The 17,271-nt window shown below is 41.6% G+C and overlaps 1 protein-coding gene across 8 annotated transcripts in view; it reads right to left on the bottom strand.

The window, feature by feature from the left end:
* Positions 1–17,271, bottom strand: part of FAT3 (FAT atypical cadherin 3) — a 544,317-nt gene that overhangs the window by 37,042 nt on the left and 490,004 nt on the right. For all 8 annotated transcript variants that reach the window (XM_043528746.1, XM_043528786.1, XM_043528740.1 and 5 more), the window contains 2 exons: positions 8,640–8,774; positions 7,513–7,670 (listed from right to left, as the gene is read on the bottom strand). In XM_043528746.1, the coding sequence (XP_043384681.1) occupies positions 7,513–7,670; positions 8,640–8,774 (293 nt within the window). The remainder of the gene's footprint in view (positions 1–7,512; positions 7,671–8,639; positions 8,775–17,271) is intronic.

Here is a 17,271-nt window from a genome sequence, read left to right as displayed (position 1 = left end):
CGTACATAAATAGTGACAAGTGGAACCCTGTGCCTGGGTTTCCCTGAACTTGAAGCTTGCCAGCATTGTGGGGAAGGTGAAGTTCTTGGTCCACCAAATGAAGAGCACAAACACCGGCTTCCCTGATTAGCTGTTTATCCAAAGGTTGCAAGTGTCACCAGAGGACCATGAGGAACTTGAAAATGGCTGACAGAATTGAGAAACATTTTCCTTGACGTGCTGACATTCATTGGACCCACATACTGTTCAAACCTTTGTGATTGTTTTACTTTTATTTCTTACTAAATGTTGTCCTTCAAAGGCACAATCTTTTTGCTGTGAGGACATGCCACCATCTCACCTGGAGCATGGTAATACAAGTGACAACCCAGCCTCTGATTTAACTGCTGCCATTACTACGTCTTCCCTTAAAAGTCATACAAAATGGGCACCTGTAATAGAGATGTCTCAGCTTTCAGCTCTAGTGTAGCACAATGAAAGGAAAACAGCCTTCAGGCCTTAACTGATGTAGCATCAGGGATGAAACAGACAGTTGGCAGAATGAGGCTGGTGCACTTACTCTTTTAGCCCTAGAGACCAGTGTTCAGATCTAGATTAGGTTACTGGTGAAAATAAGTTTGGTGGTTTCTGCTGGTCCCTACTGTATGCATTGCCGTTTTATTTTGAACAGCCTCTGCACTGCGACCCAGAATGCTTTATCGCATTCTCTAAGCAGTATTTATCCTCACCAGCCCCATTTGGGGACAGCTCTGTCCCAGTGTTTATCCCCCACACTTGAGTTCTCACAAAAGTCCCATAAAATATTACAGCTAATACACTCCTTGATATTTCCCCATTCCTGACATTTTTTTCCCCACTTTGCTGGCCTTGGAAATCGAGGTAAAATATTTGGGACAAGGGCACAGGCTGAATTTTCAGCTACTGCCAACTTCCATATGTCCCACCACTTACAGCTTCTGATCCTGAGATTGGCCAGATTTGGACAGGCTGTAACTTTGAATGGGCCTGCTCCAATTCATGCTAGCAGATAATGGCTCTGAAGAGGCCGTTCCACTGTCCAGCACACAGAGTGGGGGCACAGAGCTGGCTAAGCCGGCTCTATGCCACATAGGGACTCTCTTCAACTGCTTTACATGCAGGAGTGGTGCCTAGCAGATGAAATGGGGCAGAGGACGAGGGGAAGGATTTGGCCTTATGAGTTTATCATGAACAACCCTTTATTTAAAAGCCCTTGACTAGACAAACCTGTAGGAGTCTGATGGAACTATAGAGAATTGGAAATGTTTCTAACACAACAAATGTAACTGACAGAGTTAGAAATCTAAACTGTTGTCTTATACTCCCAAAGCTCAATAAAGGAAAAGGCTGAAAGTTTTGTGTAAGAATAAGTCTGGATTCACCTTCCATTTCAAAGTCTTATCTCAGAGGGCTTAAAAATTGGCTGTCAACAATTACTTTAAATTAAAAGCTGGCCTATTAAGCTATCAACTGAAGAGGAATCTTTTGATCATCAAGATGGCCCCTCAAACTACAGTTGTTGTTTTTAAATTAAGAAGCGGCAGTTTATCTTCCCCCATGCAACAACTAAAACACCCCAATTTTGTAGGAGCAGTTTAGACAGGCAGTTTCAAATTTTGGCTTGACATGGTCTAAATACAAAATACAAAGGGGCGGGGGGGTGGAGGAGGAGGAGGAGAAGAGGTGCTTTGAAAAGTAGCCATCACAGGAGCAGTAAATATAGTTCTTTCCCTAAAGGCTTTTATTATGCTTACTATGGAGTCTACTCTCCTGCATATTATATACATATAACTCCCATAAGGCTCATTATACCCTGACAGGTCCATTATCGACATGCCTTTTACCGGTATCCACGTACCATGCTTTTCCAGTGATCTATCTAAATACAGCACCGTACACACACTCTTGGGACAAACATTACACAGTTTTTATCTGGGAGACAACGGATCTAGAGTTTAAAAATACTTTACATATCTTCTGTTGTTGCTTGATCTTCTCTTTCTTTTCTTTTTTCATCTGTTTTATTCCTTCCCATTCATATGTTTATTAAATATTACAGCTCCTCTGTATGCTCTGAAATTTCATGTCCATTTCATTAAATGAAAAACACACGCAAGGCAAGTCTTGGAGAGAGCAAGGATGGTCCAGGGGTTACAGCTGTAACCTAGGACTTGGGAGGCCTGCACTCATGTCACCAGTAACAAACTGATAACTTAAACAGTTATAAGTCACCAGGACCAGATGGTATTCACCCAAGAGTTCTGAAGGGACTCAAATATAATATTGCAGAACTGCTAACTGTGGTATGTAACCTGTCACTTATATCAGTCTCTGTACCAGATGACTGGAGAATAGCTAATAGATGCCAATTTTTAAACAAGACTCCAGAGGCGATCCTGGCAATTAGAGGCCACTAAGCCTAACTTCAGTACCAGGGAAACTGTTTGAAAGGACAGAATTATCAGCATGCTTTGTTGGGGAAGAGTCAATACATCTTTTGTAAAGGGAAATCATGCCTCGTCAATCTATTAGAATCTTTGAGAGGATCAAAAAACTTGTGGACAAGGGGGATCCAGTGGATATAGTTACTGGACTTTCACAAAATCTTTGACGAGGTCCCTCACCAAAGTAAGCTGTCCTGGGATAAGAGGGGATTAGGGATAGGGAACAGCTTCTATATGAGGAGAGATTAAAAAGAATGGGACTTTTCAGCTTGGAAAAGAGACAACTAAGGGGCCATAGGATAGAGGTCTATAAAATCATGAATGGTGTGAAGAAAGAGTAAAGAAGTACTATTTACCCCTGCACATAACACAAGAACCAGGGGCCACCCAAATGAAAGTAATAGGCAACAGGTTTAAAACAAGCAAAAGAAAGAACTACTTCACACAATGCACAGTCACCAGGAACTCATTGGCAAGGGATGTTGTGAAGGCCAAAAGTTCAATTGAGTTAAAAGAAGAATTAGACAAGTTGATGGAGGACAGGTCCATCAACGGCTATTAGCCTAAATGATCAGGGATGCAACCCTATGCTCTGGGCCTCCTAAGTCTCTAACTGCCAGAAGCTGGGAATGGGCGACAGGGGATGGATCACTTGATGATTAGCTGTTCTGTTCATTCTCTCTGGGGCACCTGGCATTGGCCATTGTCAGAAGACAGGATACTGGGCTAGATGGTCTGACCTAGTATGGTTGCTCTTATGGCCCTGCTCTGCTACAGACTTCCTGTGTGACCGTGGTGCCTCTGTTTGCCATCTGGGAAATGGGGATAATAGCCCTACATTAAATACATTAAAGATTGTGAGTTGCTCAGATACAACAGGGATGGAGGCTATAAAGTACTTTAGAAAGACAAATGCGCAGACAGTTACAGTGCTTAATGTGCAAGGGAAGAAGGTGTCCTGCTCAAATTGTGACTTCAGCTGCAATAGGCAAAGCAGGACCTACGTGCTATAAGTAAGAGGGTTGGGAGGGGCTGAGAGCAGGAGGAGTCCTGGCCCCAGCCACCCCCTACTTGCTGGCTACAGAAGCTGGATAGACACACAGGGAGAAATAAACTGCTTCACAAAAACAGGTGAAGCAAGTTACTCCTTCCCCCAGAGCAGGCACTGAGTAAAGGAGAAATTGTTGCTCACTGAGTCACAATTCACCTCTCGTCTCCCCCTGGGGTAGTGCAGCAAGGTGCTGCCCCTTCCTTAGGACAGGCTGTCCAATCTAATTTTTGGTGCTGCATTGAGAGATATGGGGAAACAGAGCTAAAATTTTGTCTGAAGATGGTAAATGCTAGCAAGTGTTATGCAAATCAAATTAAAAGCTGATGCTCAAGTGCAGGGTCCGCAGATTCCCATGCAAATAGCTTTTACGCCTTTGGCTCTAAATGGGATGACTAACGGTTTGCTGGTCCAGACCAGACTTCCACTCAGAACTGAGCCTCTGGTGCTATTTTTGCACATACAGCAAGGTGCAAGTTGCCCCATCCTGTGGTAGTACAGTCCGCGGGACCCCAGTGGAGACCCACTCTGATCAAATAAAAGAACGATGCTATAGCTTCACTGCAGGGCAGCCAGTGTTTCTTTAAAGTGGTAATTCCTGAACAGCTGAGTGCTTCCTACCTCAGAACACAACTTACCTTAAAGTCTCTCTCCTTACGGCTGCATGGGCTCTAATGTCAATATATATTTGGATACACGTACGTGCTCTAGCATACAAATACATAAAACTCGTGAAATATGTGAAATAGGCAGAGATGTGCAGAGGTGCTTCGTAAGGGTGATGCAATTTGGTACATTTTGATTGTTTCATTCAATAAGCAAAATGAATATTGTAAATTACATTAAAATATTAGCCTGGCAGAGGGGCTTGGATATGTACATCAACACAGGTAATAAAATGATCAAATGGTTCTTCTCAAACCACCTTAGGCTTGCATAGTCCATCTGCAATCACATACCATGAATACAACATGATGCCTACTGATCTATCTAGGGAAATGTTTTGTTACATTTCAGGTTTGTGTGTGTAAAATGGTATATTTAATACTGAAATATTACTTGCTTCAACTCTAGCAACACCTGGGATCACACCCAAGCTTCAATCTTATCCTGCATAAGGTGATGTTGTAATAATACGTTACAATGTATAAAATTCACTTAACTAAGCTGTGCAAAGTTTCACACTGACTGCCTGGACTAAAAAACATATGATCGCCTTATACTATTCAACAGTTACATTTATTGCATGAGAGGAAAGTCAGTCTTTATTTTTTTAATCTCTGATTTTATAAACCAAGCGGGACTTAAATGAGGATTCTCATCCAAAATGGCCTAATCTTGGTTAACCTTATTACTTTTCACTGATAGAATTACACGAGAGAAAGGAACGCGTGATGCAATTCTCTGCATGTGTAATCATTCCTAGGGAAAATGCAATTGAATGACATCTCATTTTGCTCCAATAGCTTAAAATCAGGAGGCATACATCTGAAAGAATTTACTTTTAGAATGGCTGACCTCTCTAAATCAATGGATAAATTGCTTTATCTGAAACAACAAAATAAATAACACCCTTATTATATCAACGTACTATAACTAGTAAGCTTTGAACAGGATGGTAGACAAGCAGTTTGTTCAATTAAATTGATTATTCAGTGAAGAAGGACCCTGTGTTATGATTATGAAACATTTCCATCCCTTGAGTTATCATAAACGTATGAGCTTCCAAAATTAAGCTGGTCACTTAAACATTAAAGACATTATTGTGCTATCAATTTTTAAGTAGATATCTATGGTGGTGGTGGTGAAGGCCTATTTCAAAAATCAATGGTACAATATGCCTTAAATATCTCTTTTGGCCTCAAGAGAGTTTCACACAAAGCCCTAAAATTGGTAGCATCAATATTGTTCCATTTTCTACCCTCATTTAGGGCTTGATTCTGTGAAGTGCTGAGCCATCTGGCTCTGATCCAGCAAAGCACGTAAGCATGTGCTTAAAACTTAGTATGTGTATAGTCTCAATGACTTCATGTGTATGAAAATAAGCAAATGTTTCAGTGCTTTGTTGGATGGGGTCAGAGTGCTCTGCACACTGCGGGATCAATCCATTATCCCCTTCTTTAGAATAGCTCGGCAGATTTAACTTAATTGAAAGCAATACTCAAATCTTCTGAATAACAGTCTCACATTTAGAGACCTCTGTCTAGTCTATCAATCTTAGATATGCATATGACCGGCATTACCATAGTGTTTGTTTGAGTGGCTCACAATCTTTAATACTCACAACACCCATTTTACAGATAGCATCAATTTTTCAAAGGTGCCCAAGAGATTTAGGAGCCAAATCCCATTTTCACAATTGGCTTAGGAGTCTAATTCTCAAATGGGCTAAAGATGCTTTGAAAAATTTGGCCTAAGTGAATTGCCCAAGATGGCACAAAGTCCATGACAGAACAGCGAAAGGAATCCAAATCTCCATATCATACCCTAACCACTGGAGTATGCTTTCTCTCTATTTTAGGTTTTCTTAAGTGTCTGTCACCATAGTATCCAAGCCCCTGTTGGTAATGTTAACTAAATGTGTGATCCATTGAAATGATAGGCACCATACGAATGTGGGATTATCATTTGAGTATTGCATATGCATTACAGACAGGGCTAATTGAGCCATCTATTGTCAACGTTGCCTGACACTTCTCATCATAAGATCCTATTTTCAGTTTCTTACAACTTTACCAAACTTTAATTATTCAGGATGAACTTTTATTTATAAGTGTCTGCTTCAGGTTGAATTTTTTGGGGAAACTTCATCCAAAATAGTTCAGCCATGTCCAAGAACGAGATTAGGAAAAAGACAGAATTTTTGTCCATGTTAAACTCTTATTTGGAAACCACTAGCACCCTCATATTTGAAAGTTCAAGCAATGGCCTTTTTTACATCTCCAAACAATTAGGTCTCATACAAGCCTGAGCTGTGCTGATTTCCCTGCTCTCCTTGCCCCAGGTGAAAGGCACAATACTTGTACTCATGAAACATTTTTTGTATTTAAGCACAACAGCTAAAGAGATATTTGCTGTACACTGAAAATTGCTGTCACTGTTTTAAATTTACCTGAACATTCAAACAAAAAAAAATAATCCAAAAATTGCAAACACAAATACAAAATGCTTTGTACCATTTCCTCCACTGCTGATTTACAGTACATGGAAAAGATACAATCAGTCACATTGTCTTCATTCAGTGCCTTTGGGATTCCAGCAGAAGTATTATACATGGAGGCTGTTGGAACTGTTTATCCTTCTCTTTTAACCTGCTCAACAGAAATTTGGCCTTCCACAGAACCACATTTTAGGCAGTTCAGCAAAGAGTCAAAGTCATAGAGACTTCATTCAATACAGTAGGTATCTTCACCTACCCCCAGCCTTCTGGAAGAACACTCATAACTCTCTGATTCAATAAGCCACCTCATTCAAGCAGAGAAGCTTTTCTTAAAAAATAAAAAAAAATTGTTTTTGAAATTAACTGTGATTCAGCGGTATGAAGGCTCATTTTCCAACCACACAGATGCAGAGGAAAAACAGCCTTTTCAACAAGTGTGGCTTAGAATACACAATCATCTGAATGGCCAGGTCTTACATCTCAAGTAGATCGGCTCTTGGCCTAGTCACACAGAATCATAGAATATCAGGCTTGGAAGGGACCTCAGGAGGTAATCTAGTCCAACCCGCTGCTCAAAGCAGGACCAATCCATACAATGGTCATATAAGATAAAGCACCCAATGGTCCATATTCAAAGAATACTACTACTGCAGTGCATATCAAGCTGCTTTTTTGTTTCTTGTTTTTGTTGAAATTGCTGCTTTTCCCTGTTACCATGAAACAAATCAATCTTCATCTTCTCAATCCACAGGTGAAATGAGAACAACATTCCCCAAAGCAAGAACCAATGAGAAAACACATAATCAAGAAAATAAGTGCAGGAAAGATAACATTTTAATTACCTTCAGAATTATACAGGGATTTGCTCTGGTGTACATTATAATCCCATTGCTTTGCAAGGTTCGCAGACGCAGAGCCAGCTTGAATTCTTCTTTCTTGCTATTTTCAGAAACCCGGTATTTGATGTAACTATTCCCAGCAAAACTAAGGGAAGTGTGCCCTGAAACAACCATTTTGAGAAGATACATATTCTTTTAATGTTCAGAAATGAGCAGAGACACATGAAATTATCCTACAATTGCAAATGAAGTTAGTTACAGAACACAGGTAGCTAACAAAGAAGAAACTTTTAAATAAAACCCACCTTTGACTGATTAAAAACTTGTCTCTGTTGCAAACCACACACCACAGATTTGGGGAGAAATCTAATAATTTATAATTATAATTTCCTAATAAGGGGGAAAATCCAGCTCACCATTCTCAGACAAGAAGCCTTATTGACTTCATTGGAACTATTGACAGGTGTAAGGTGAGAAGGATTTAGCTCTAGCAGAGCACCAGAAATCAGAATTTGCTGGGGAATCTGCACCCTCTGTTAGCATCAGGATATTTCTGACCCCGAGTCCTACTCAAAGCCCATTGAAGTCAATGGAAATGGTCTGCTTGACTTTGCATCAGGACCCTGGTGCCTTGGTGGTTAACATAAACTGAACAAAATGTACAAAGTTCCTGAAATGTTTTTTTCAAGATACCATGGTATTTTTATCACAAAAAATACAAACTTTATGAATGTTAATAACAAGTAAAACCTTGAATATCTCCTAAAGGATCCCAAAGTGCTTTGCCGCTAGCAGGGCGGTATTCAATGACAGCAGTTCTCTAGAAAGAACTGTCTTCTCAAAAGTCCCATGTTTTACTGATCTGGGGCACCATCCTGATCAGATTCAGTCAATGGGAGTTTTGTTTGTAGAAGCAGAATCAGGTATATATGCAGCACCAGGTTTGCACAACCAGTTTCTTTTACTACACTCATAAGTAAATGAGTGAGACCAGATCCTGAGAGGTGTGCATACACAACTCCCATTGACTTCAATAGCAACTCTCCGTATTATGATACAACGGCCGCACTTCTTATATAAAAATCACACTTTTAAGTATTTCCTGGTTACTCTTTTGCGGGAATCTGCACCTGAACATTCTCCGAGCTTCCCTGGTGGGCACTGGCAGATGAATGGCCTTCGACTAGCTTCGTACCCCACACACTGCATGTCCCCTGGACATGGCTTCTCCATACAGGGATCGCTGGACCCAGGACACAGCCCTCCTGTGACCAATTGAAACATGCTGTTAAGAATACAATGTCAAACATGCACCTTGGCAACAGGAAGCAGAAAGAGACTTAAAAATTGTAACAGAATTTAAATCTAGATTGTAAACTCTTTGGGTCAGGGATGTCTTTTAAATAAGTGTGCGTACTGTGCCTAGCATAATGGGGTGCTGGTCCTTGAGTGGGTGCTTAGGTGCTGCTATAAGACAAATCAATAAATAATAATAATAAACAATTATGACCAATTCACTGGTGTCATGATGGCTTTGTCAGTGTTTTCGTTCCAAACCCCCTCTCTGAAGGGGATCTAGAGCTGACCCATGAAACACATTACTAGGGGCTACAACCTTCTTTTGCCTTGCCTTAAGTCGGGAGAATTCTGTGCAGGCAGGAAGGATAGCCACGCCCAGGCTGCACAGTGTAAGGAGAGCTCCTTGTGCAGGTGGTACTGCAGTATCCTCATGCTCCACAATGGCATGCTGATCCTTCCAGAAGGGGAAAGCAATCCCATAAAGCTGGACACACTGCTAGGCACCACAAATCCTGCTCCCTCCCTCCCAAATCGGGCTGCATAAACTACACTGCATCTGGGATCCTAGACAAAAAAGGAGGAATGGACAGGATTTTTCTGTCTTTGAAGCTACATATTATCCTACAAAGGATTCAGGGTGGAGATTTTTTTTTTAATTGAAAAAATAATCGGATGGGTTATTTTAAATGATATATTTTTAAGACAGGAGAAGTTTAACACTCTAAATAGCTAGCTTCAATTTACAGACTTAAATTGGGCAAAATAATCCTTAAAATACTCAAACTGTATTTAGTGGCATATGTAAATGGATTAAAATTACTTAAACTTTGAAAAGCCCTGACAGCTGATGCACCGTCAGTACTTTCATAAAGATTTTGACTAGGTTTGCCAACCCGGGACACAATTTTGGTCTGACCTATATCCATGAAGATCTCCCGCTGACTTCAAAGGGTAGTCTGGAGGAAGAATTGAGTCCCCGAGGTGTAAACCTTGATTAAAATCTTTCCTTACAACACAGGCACTGCAAGCACTTCAAAAAAATCCCTAAATATGTTAACACCCAACAAATTCAGATGGCTGCTAAGGGCTTGATTTAAAGCTAATGGAAGTCAATGGAAAGTTCCCATTTAATTTAATGGATTCTGGATCAGGACCTTATTTTGTCTTTTTAAAAGCCCTTAAAATACATATATATTTAAATTACCTCAGTCTGGAAAGGCATGTAAACACTGTAAACCACAATACAAATGACCACACAGCCTCTGAAGGAGTCACTGAAGCTCAACATATCAATCCTCAAATGCTTCTAGAAAGAGAGACTTTCTTTTTAGACACCACAAAGAAATGTAAAGGAAATTAACATGCACTGGGCCAAGTTCTGCCCTTGGATGAGTTTGTGGGACTTCTAGTGAAATACATGTGGTTGTGCACAGACTTGGAAAATGGCACGCCTGCCTATGCTTGGGATTTATTTGCTTCTGTTGATTTGTATTTAGGGCTTGAACAGAGAGAGGGCCAGTGGTGGGGGATGGATAGGGTTAGCACTTCCTCATCTGTCAAACTTAAATTAATACATCTCAGAGCAGATTTAAGGACAGGAGAGTCCCCCCCTTATTGAATATTTGCTGTTCCTGCTTTGTGTCACAACCTTAATGTAATTTGAATGTGGGGGTTTTTTTTAGTACATGTATTTTATTTACAGTGTATAAAGAAAGTAATGAACTTGTAATAGAGCAATCCCCTCCGACCCCTTGCAGTTATGAAAGAGACAACGTTACTAACACACTTTTGTACAAGCCAAGCAGGGCTCAGACTAAGCATAGCTCAAGTTACCTGTCACTGTAGGTATTTTCTGGAAACAGACAACTTATTACTGTAGGTTTCAAAGTAGAGATGGTCTGCCTATAAATATGGCAGAGACTATAAATGTCTATGCTTGGTGAGCAACACAGTCAGTTTAATCTTTTTACACCTCCCCTCCTTTGTCAAACATTTGTTTGAGATGTCTGTGCAGGAAATGAGCGCTGATGTAAAATGATACATGGCAATCATTATTAATCAGTGTAATAGGGTATATTAACACGCATAATAATGAAGCAGAGCTCTGTGTAAGCACAAAAGCATGCCTCTTTCACTGTCAGAAATTGGTCCAATAAAAGATCTTATTTCGCCCACTTTGCCTCTCATGCATAATACTAGTAACATACTATCACATTTCAACTCCTATCGATACTAATAGGGATGAAATCAACAGGCTTCTATGGAAATTTAATTTAATAGGGTTCTATAGAAAATATTATAAAACGACAGAATTTAACTGAGAATGAGATATTTTCCATAGGTGTTTTTGGGTGTCTGTTTTCTTTTTGAGTAACAACAATCCTATAGAATTCTATAGCAGGGACATAATTCTCTAGAGAATGGCAAAAATGTTCCATAGAAAGGTTATAAATTACTGTTTAATTCCATCAGCTATATCAATACATTCTTATTAGGTGTGTGCGCTATCTGCACAGTACATCTGTTCTTTCAACACACTTAAACCTTTTGTAAGGTAGTATTTTAAGTGAGCCTCTCTGTAGCTGACAAATAGACAAGTCACTTGGGCAAAAACCCCAGAGCTTGTGAATATGCTGAACTGCTGAGATTTCAGAATGTGGCATTGCACATTTTCACAACCCTTTAACCTTTGATTAAAATCTCTGACATTAAGCAATAAATCAATACTTGGCTTCTCTATCACTCTCTGCCACTTTTTAGCTGATTCTAACTCTTGATTTGTGGTTCAGATTCATCATTCCATGGTCCAAAAGTATATGGAAAGAATCTAGTATATTTATTATCACTGTGAAGATGTAAGCTTACCCTGGCAGACCACGAATGGTTTTTTTAGATAAACTACAAGAAAATCAACTTTGTATTCATCCTGTGGATTTCACAGCTGTGACAGAAGCTTTAAAATATTCAAACCTGGGAGAAGAAATGTTTTATGCCTATCTGTATGATTATAAGTGCATAAGCTACAAATCATGCACTACTGTATTGCATTGTTTTGGCTAATGTGCATGTTCAGGCTGATTTCATAACTGCACTGTAAAATTGTAAAATAATTCACGGATATGTTATCCGTTGTCAAAGATTTACAGCCAGAGTTGAAATACAATAATTTAGTTGTCACATTTCCACTCTGAAGTCCAGCATTTTTACCATTCTTTGTTCTTTCCAAAAGAGATTCAACGATATGGATTAGGATTGATTTTCTTTCCCCTAGGCAAGTCCTGAAAATCCATGGCATTCCCATGTAACTCACATTACTATTAATAAATTTGTTTCCAAGAAGGTATTGCATAGAAACATGGGGTTAGGGTCAACCAGTAATGGACAGGAAATTTTGGGAGGGGTCTGCCTGATTTTGACAGATGATCTCTGTTTATTGCTCTAGAAAGAGGTGGAACTACTCCAAGGTCCCTGCCAGTATGATGAAGAGGAAAATACTTTCTCATTTCTAAATGTGGCAATTACTTCATCCCTGTACATATAAGCAGGAATCACCCAGAACCATGTAATCCCATTTGCAGTGTTGCCAAGTCTTGGTGATTTGTGTTTTTCTGAAAGCCCCAGCTCCTGGATACATGTGATTATCTAAAAAAATCTCAGATTTCATTTTAAAAAGTAAACGTTTAACTTTCTTGGTTGCAGAGAAAAAATTGAAAGTGACTCCTAAAGGCTAACAATACCAAGGCAAATAAAAAGAACCCCAAACTTATTATTGTAAAAAAAAAAAAACTTAAAATTTTTAAGACAATCTTATGATTTTTTTGGGTGGGGGGGTCTGACTCATAATTTTTGAATGCTTGGGTTGGCAATACTGCAACTGTACTCTTGGACTAGGGTGACCAGGCATCTTAGTCTGTTCTAATGTAACTGGGAATTTGTCCCGGTGTTAGTGGAACTGGCTGGGATATCTGACCACCTCTGCTGGCTCCAAATTCTCCCCAGCTCCTTCCAGTCTGTAGCAATTCCCATTCTGCCTGTCTCTACTTGCCTCACACTCCTCTGGGCCTCATTCCTCATATTTTATACCAGCTCTCTGCAACATCCCCTACCTCAATGCTCTATCAACAGCAGCTTCTCCTCATTGATCGCATTATGTGGTATCATAAGGGAATCCCATCTCCTATACAACCCAGTGACAATTCTTTTCTTCCTCTTAAAAATCACACCCCTTTCACTCCAGGGCCAAGTCTCTCTCAAACCATAGCTCTTCTAAAATCTGAGCAACATGGATTCTGCTGATACCTTGTGGGGCACAGAATTCCAAAGGTTGATAACCCTGAAAAAAGTCTGACCTTGCAAGTAATCTATACTTCAGTGGCTCAAAAGCACTGTGGTTCAAAGATCAATGGACTACAGTCAACTTTACAGTCAACTTGGGTGATGCACTGGCTTCAAAGGCAGCGTACATGTTTTAGGGGAGAGACCTCAGTATTAATGCAAAAATGATATTAATTATCTCATAACAACTTATTTTTTATTAGGTCATTACAAACGTTCATGGAGGATAAGTCCATCAATGGCTATTAGCCAGGGGTGAAAGTAACTTAAAGGACTTACCGATACTCCGGAATCCTGATGAGGGGGTGGGGCCTCAACCGGAAGAGGCGGGGCCTTTAAATCCCCAGGCTCTTTAAATCAGGATTTAAAGGGCCTGGGGCTAGGGCTGTGGGAGCAGCAGCTGGGAGCCCCGGGCCCTTTGAATCACCCCCTGAGCTCCCAGCTGCAGAGGCAACTGAGAGCCCTGGGGTTCGGGGGTGATTTAAAGGGGGCTATTTAAAGGGCCTGGGGCCACCGCTACCGCCCCAGCCCTTTAACTTGCCACTGGAGCCCCGCTGCTGCTACCCCAGGGCTCTGGCAACAAGGCTCCAGGGACAATTTAAAGGGCCTGGGCCGGATTAACTTTTTGGGGGCCTGGCGCCAAACATATCTGAGGGCCCCCCTGGGGAAAGAAGAGGCCAGGGGCAAGAACCACCTGGGCATGGTGGTGGTTTGGTGGGAAGGATTGGTCCCCAGCTGGAGCGAGGCAGGGGCCGGGGCAAGATGAGCACAGTGAGGCATGGGGGGAGAATTAGTCCCTGCTGACTGGAGCAAGGCAGGGGCTGGGGGCAAAAACACAGTGGGGCGGGAGCTAGGGTTGGTCCTTGGAGCAAGGGAGGGGCTGGGGGTAAACTGCAAGGGCAGCAGGGCTGGGGAGGGGGTAAATAGGATCCCCCACACATACCCCTGCCCACACAGAGTGGGTACCTAACTTCTCCCTGGTTCTAGCCCATTCTCTTTGTCTCTCTCTGCACCAAGCTGAGGGTGGGGGTGCACTGAGAACAGGGCTGGGGATGCAGGGTCTGGGAGGGAGTTAGGGTGCAGGAGCAGGCTGGGGGTTGCAGGGTCTGTCCTAGAATGAGGAAGGGGGACTCAGGGTTGGGGCAGGAGGTTGGGGTGTGGCGCTCTTACCTGGGGCAGCTCCCATTCGGTGCGAGGAGTGCAGGTGGGTATGTGGGGTGGGGGAGGGTGCCGGAGCTCCCGTTTGGTGCTCAGGGTAGGGGTGGAGATGTGGAAGGGTGCAGGAGTCAGGGCATGGGGTGTGGGAGGGTGCAGAAGTCAGGGCAGAGGGCTGGGGGTGTGGGCTGGGGTCGTGAGGGGTGTGAGGGGGGTGCAGGAGTCAGGGCAGAGGGCTGGGGGTGTGGGCTGGGGTCGCTCCCAGCTCCCTGCCCTGAGCGGCTCACGGCAAGGGGTATGCCCTGATTCCACCCCCTTCCCCAAGGCCCTGCCCCCGCCTCTTCTCTGCTTCCTCATGCCAGCAAACAGCTGATCGGCAGCAGGGAGAGAGAGTGAGAGGGGGAGGGGGAATGCAGCACACTGGGGGAAGAGGAGTGGGAGGGGGGAGCTGGGCTGCCAGCGGAGCCTGCCCTGCAGCAGCAGGACAGAGCCCCGGGAGAAGGCAGCACCAAGCTTCTGGCCCCATAGGAGAGAACGGGGGGCGGAGAAGAGCGGCCAGGGCCCCTTCCGAGCATGGGCCCTTTAAATAGCTGCTGGAGCCCCACCGCCGCTACCCCAGGGCTCCGGTAGCGGGGCTCTGGTGGAAATTTAAAGGGCCCGGGGCTCCAGCCGCTGCTGGGAGCCCCAGGCCCTTTAAACTGTCGCCTGGGGAAGCCGGTCTGCCCCGGTACGGCACACCGACTCTTGCCGGTACACCGTACCGGGGCGTACCGGCTTACTTGCACCTCTGCTATTAGCCAGGATGGACAGGGACGGTGTCCCTCACCTCTGCTTGCCAGAAGCTGGGAATGGGCGACGGGGTGGATCACTTGATGATCACCTGTTCCGTTCATTCCCTCTGGGGCACCTGGCATTGGTCATTGTTGGAAGACAGGATACTAGGCTAGACGGACCTTTGGTCTCACCCAGTGTGGCCGTTCTTATGTTCTTAAACTTGTTTACATGTTTACTGAATATTAAGATATAACTACAAATATGTTATAGCCAGGATGCTTGGAAATATAACAATACACATGTTTACCTAGTTATGTTACAAAATGTTAAAGCTAATCAAAGAAATTCAGGAAGATTTCTACTCCTATTTCCCAAGGACAAGCAAACATCAAGATGACAAACCATGTAAAACATTCATGTTTTAGGAAGAAACCTGAATATTACTGCAATGTAGGGTATGTTACCAGAGTGATACATCTAGGTACCATAGGTTCTACCAACCTCCACCCTCTTGCAAGAAAACTTACTTGTGTTCTTAAAACCTTCAGAGAAAAACATGTTGTTGGAGATGTTTTAAATTTTTGTTTATTTCTTAAATGTTGAAATGGCAAACAGCTTTGGAGATGTATGTTTGCAAAGATATCTAAATGTAGGAATAGTAAGATGTTTAATATACAAATATAGCAAGGTCATTTGATGCTATAACTGTGTACTAATATAAGAAGCCATTTAAGTATAGAATATTCATATTAATAGGATGCTAATTAATTACTGGCAGTGTGCAAGCAAACCCTCATCCAACTCCAGAAGACAAGAATCATCTCTTCTAAAACTATGACAAGAATCAACACATTTTTATATTATTTAAGTTGTAAAAAAAAACTTTCTAAAGGTTATTTAATTTTAAAAGACTGTTTGGAGAACTGAAATCTTTTATATAAAGAACACGAGTGTTTGGATTGTTTCAAAACAGAATTTCATTTTCTAGTAAAGTTGAAAGAATATCTCAGAAGATGGATCAAATAAAAAGAAACAGTCAAAACTAGCTTTGACAGTTATCTGATGCTTTCGTCCACAAGAAGAACAAAGGCGATGAAAGAAACGTTGCATATTTATTAAACAGACTGTATATTCAGGAGCTGAAGGTGTCACCTAAGCCAAACCTGAAGGCATCAAGCCAATGAAAAGGTGACAGCAACCAACTCTGAATCTTCAACAAGCCTGTGTCTTTTCCTGTAAATTTCCTAAAAATCGGAAGGCGATGCATATAAAAGAGTCAAAGTGAGCACCTCTCATACACACACTCCCTGCTATTCTGCTTAGACAGCAAACACTCCACAACTTATGTTGTGTATCTCTATAAGCTAGCTGCCACAGACAATTGAGAAAAACAGAAAAGACTCAAGAAGAAACCAACCCAAGGAAGACCTCCCCAAACTTCAACATGCACATGTGAGAGAAGTTAACTAAAACACTGACAATGGATTAGATTTCAATTCATATAATGATTTTATTGGGATACTGAAATGCTATTGTAACATAAAATATTAACAGTTTCTCCTGATAATCACCAGCTGGTTAGGCCATGTATTGCTGGAGAGGAGACGGGATAAACATTGGTAATCAGAGAAATAGTGGGATTTAATTACACTTAGGATTCTTAATATTTGTAATTGCCCTGTTTTAAGATAGCTTCTTTTAATTAACTAATTTAAATATTTCCTTTGATTTCAGAGGATTTAGTTAAGATTGCTTACTTTGCCCAACTACAAACTGCTTAGTTATTAACAACAACCAGATATGCTTCACTTGCCCTTAAACACATTATTTTGCCTGTTTATCCACAGTTTTAAGTATCTAATAAGATACTAAAACTGAATTTACAATAATTTGGGATAACAGTATACTTTGTCTTAACTTACCAAAAAACAAAAAGCACCCCACCATCGCCCAGGGAATCCATTCTCAAAGGTGAAATCTCTGCTACAAGACCTCCATAGAACAATATAATATAGGAGAGATTGTAATGGAAGTATCAGTATTATTACATCTGTTCTCTCATTTGTGTTATTTAATTTAATACTTTCTCTTTCTTTTTTCACTAGTAAAATGACCACAATTAATAACTGATTATTTTGCTTGGTCTTAATCATGGTATCTCCTAAGATACATAAAAGAACCTCTGTGACTAAGTAGGGG

Source organism: Chelonia mydas, chromosome 1, assembly GCF_015237465.2.
Source record: "Chelonia mydas isolate rCheMyd1 chromosome 1, rCheMyd1.pri.v2, whole genome shotgun sequence".
NCBI classification, from domain to species: domain Eukaryota; kingdom Metazoa; phylum Chordata; order Testudines; family Cheloniidae; genus Chelonia; species Chelonia mydas.
The sequence above is the reverse complement of the archived record's forward strand: the minus strand, read 5'-3'. Positions and strand labels throughout refer to the sequence as shown.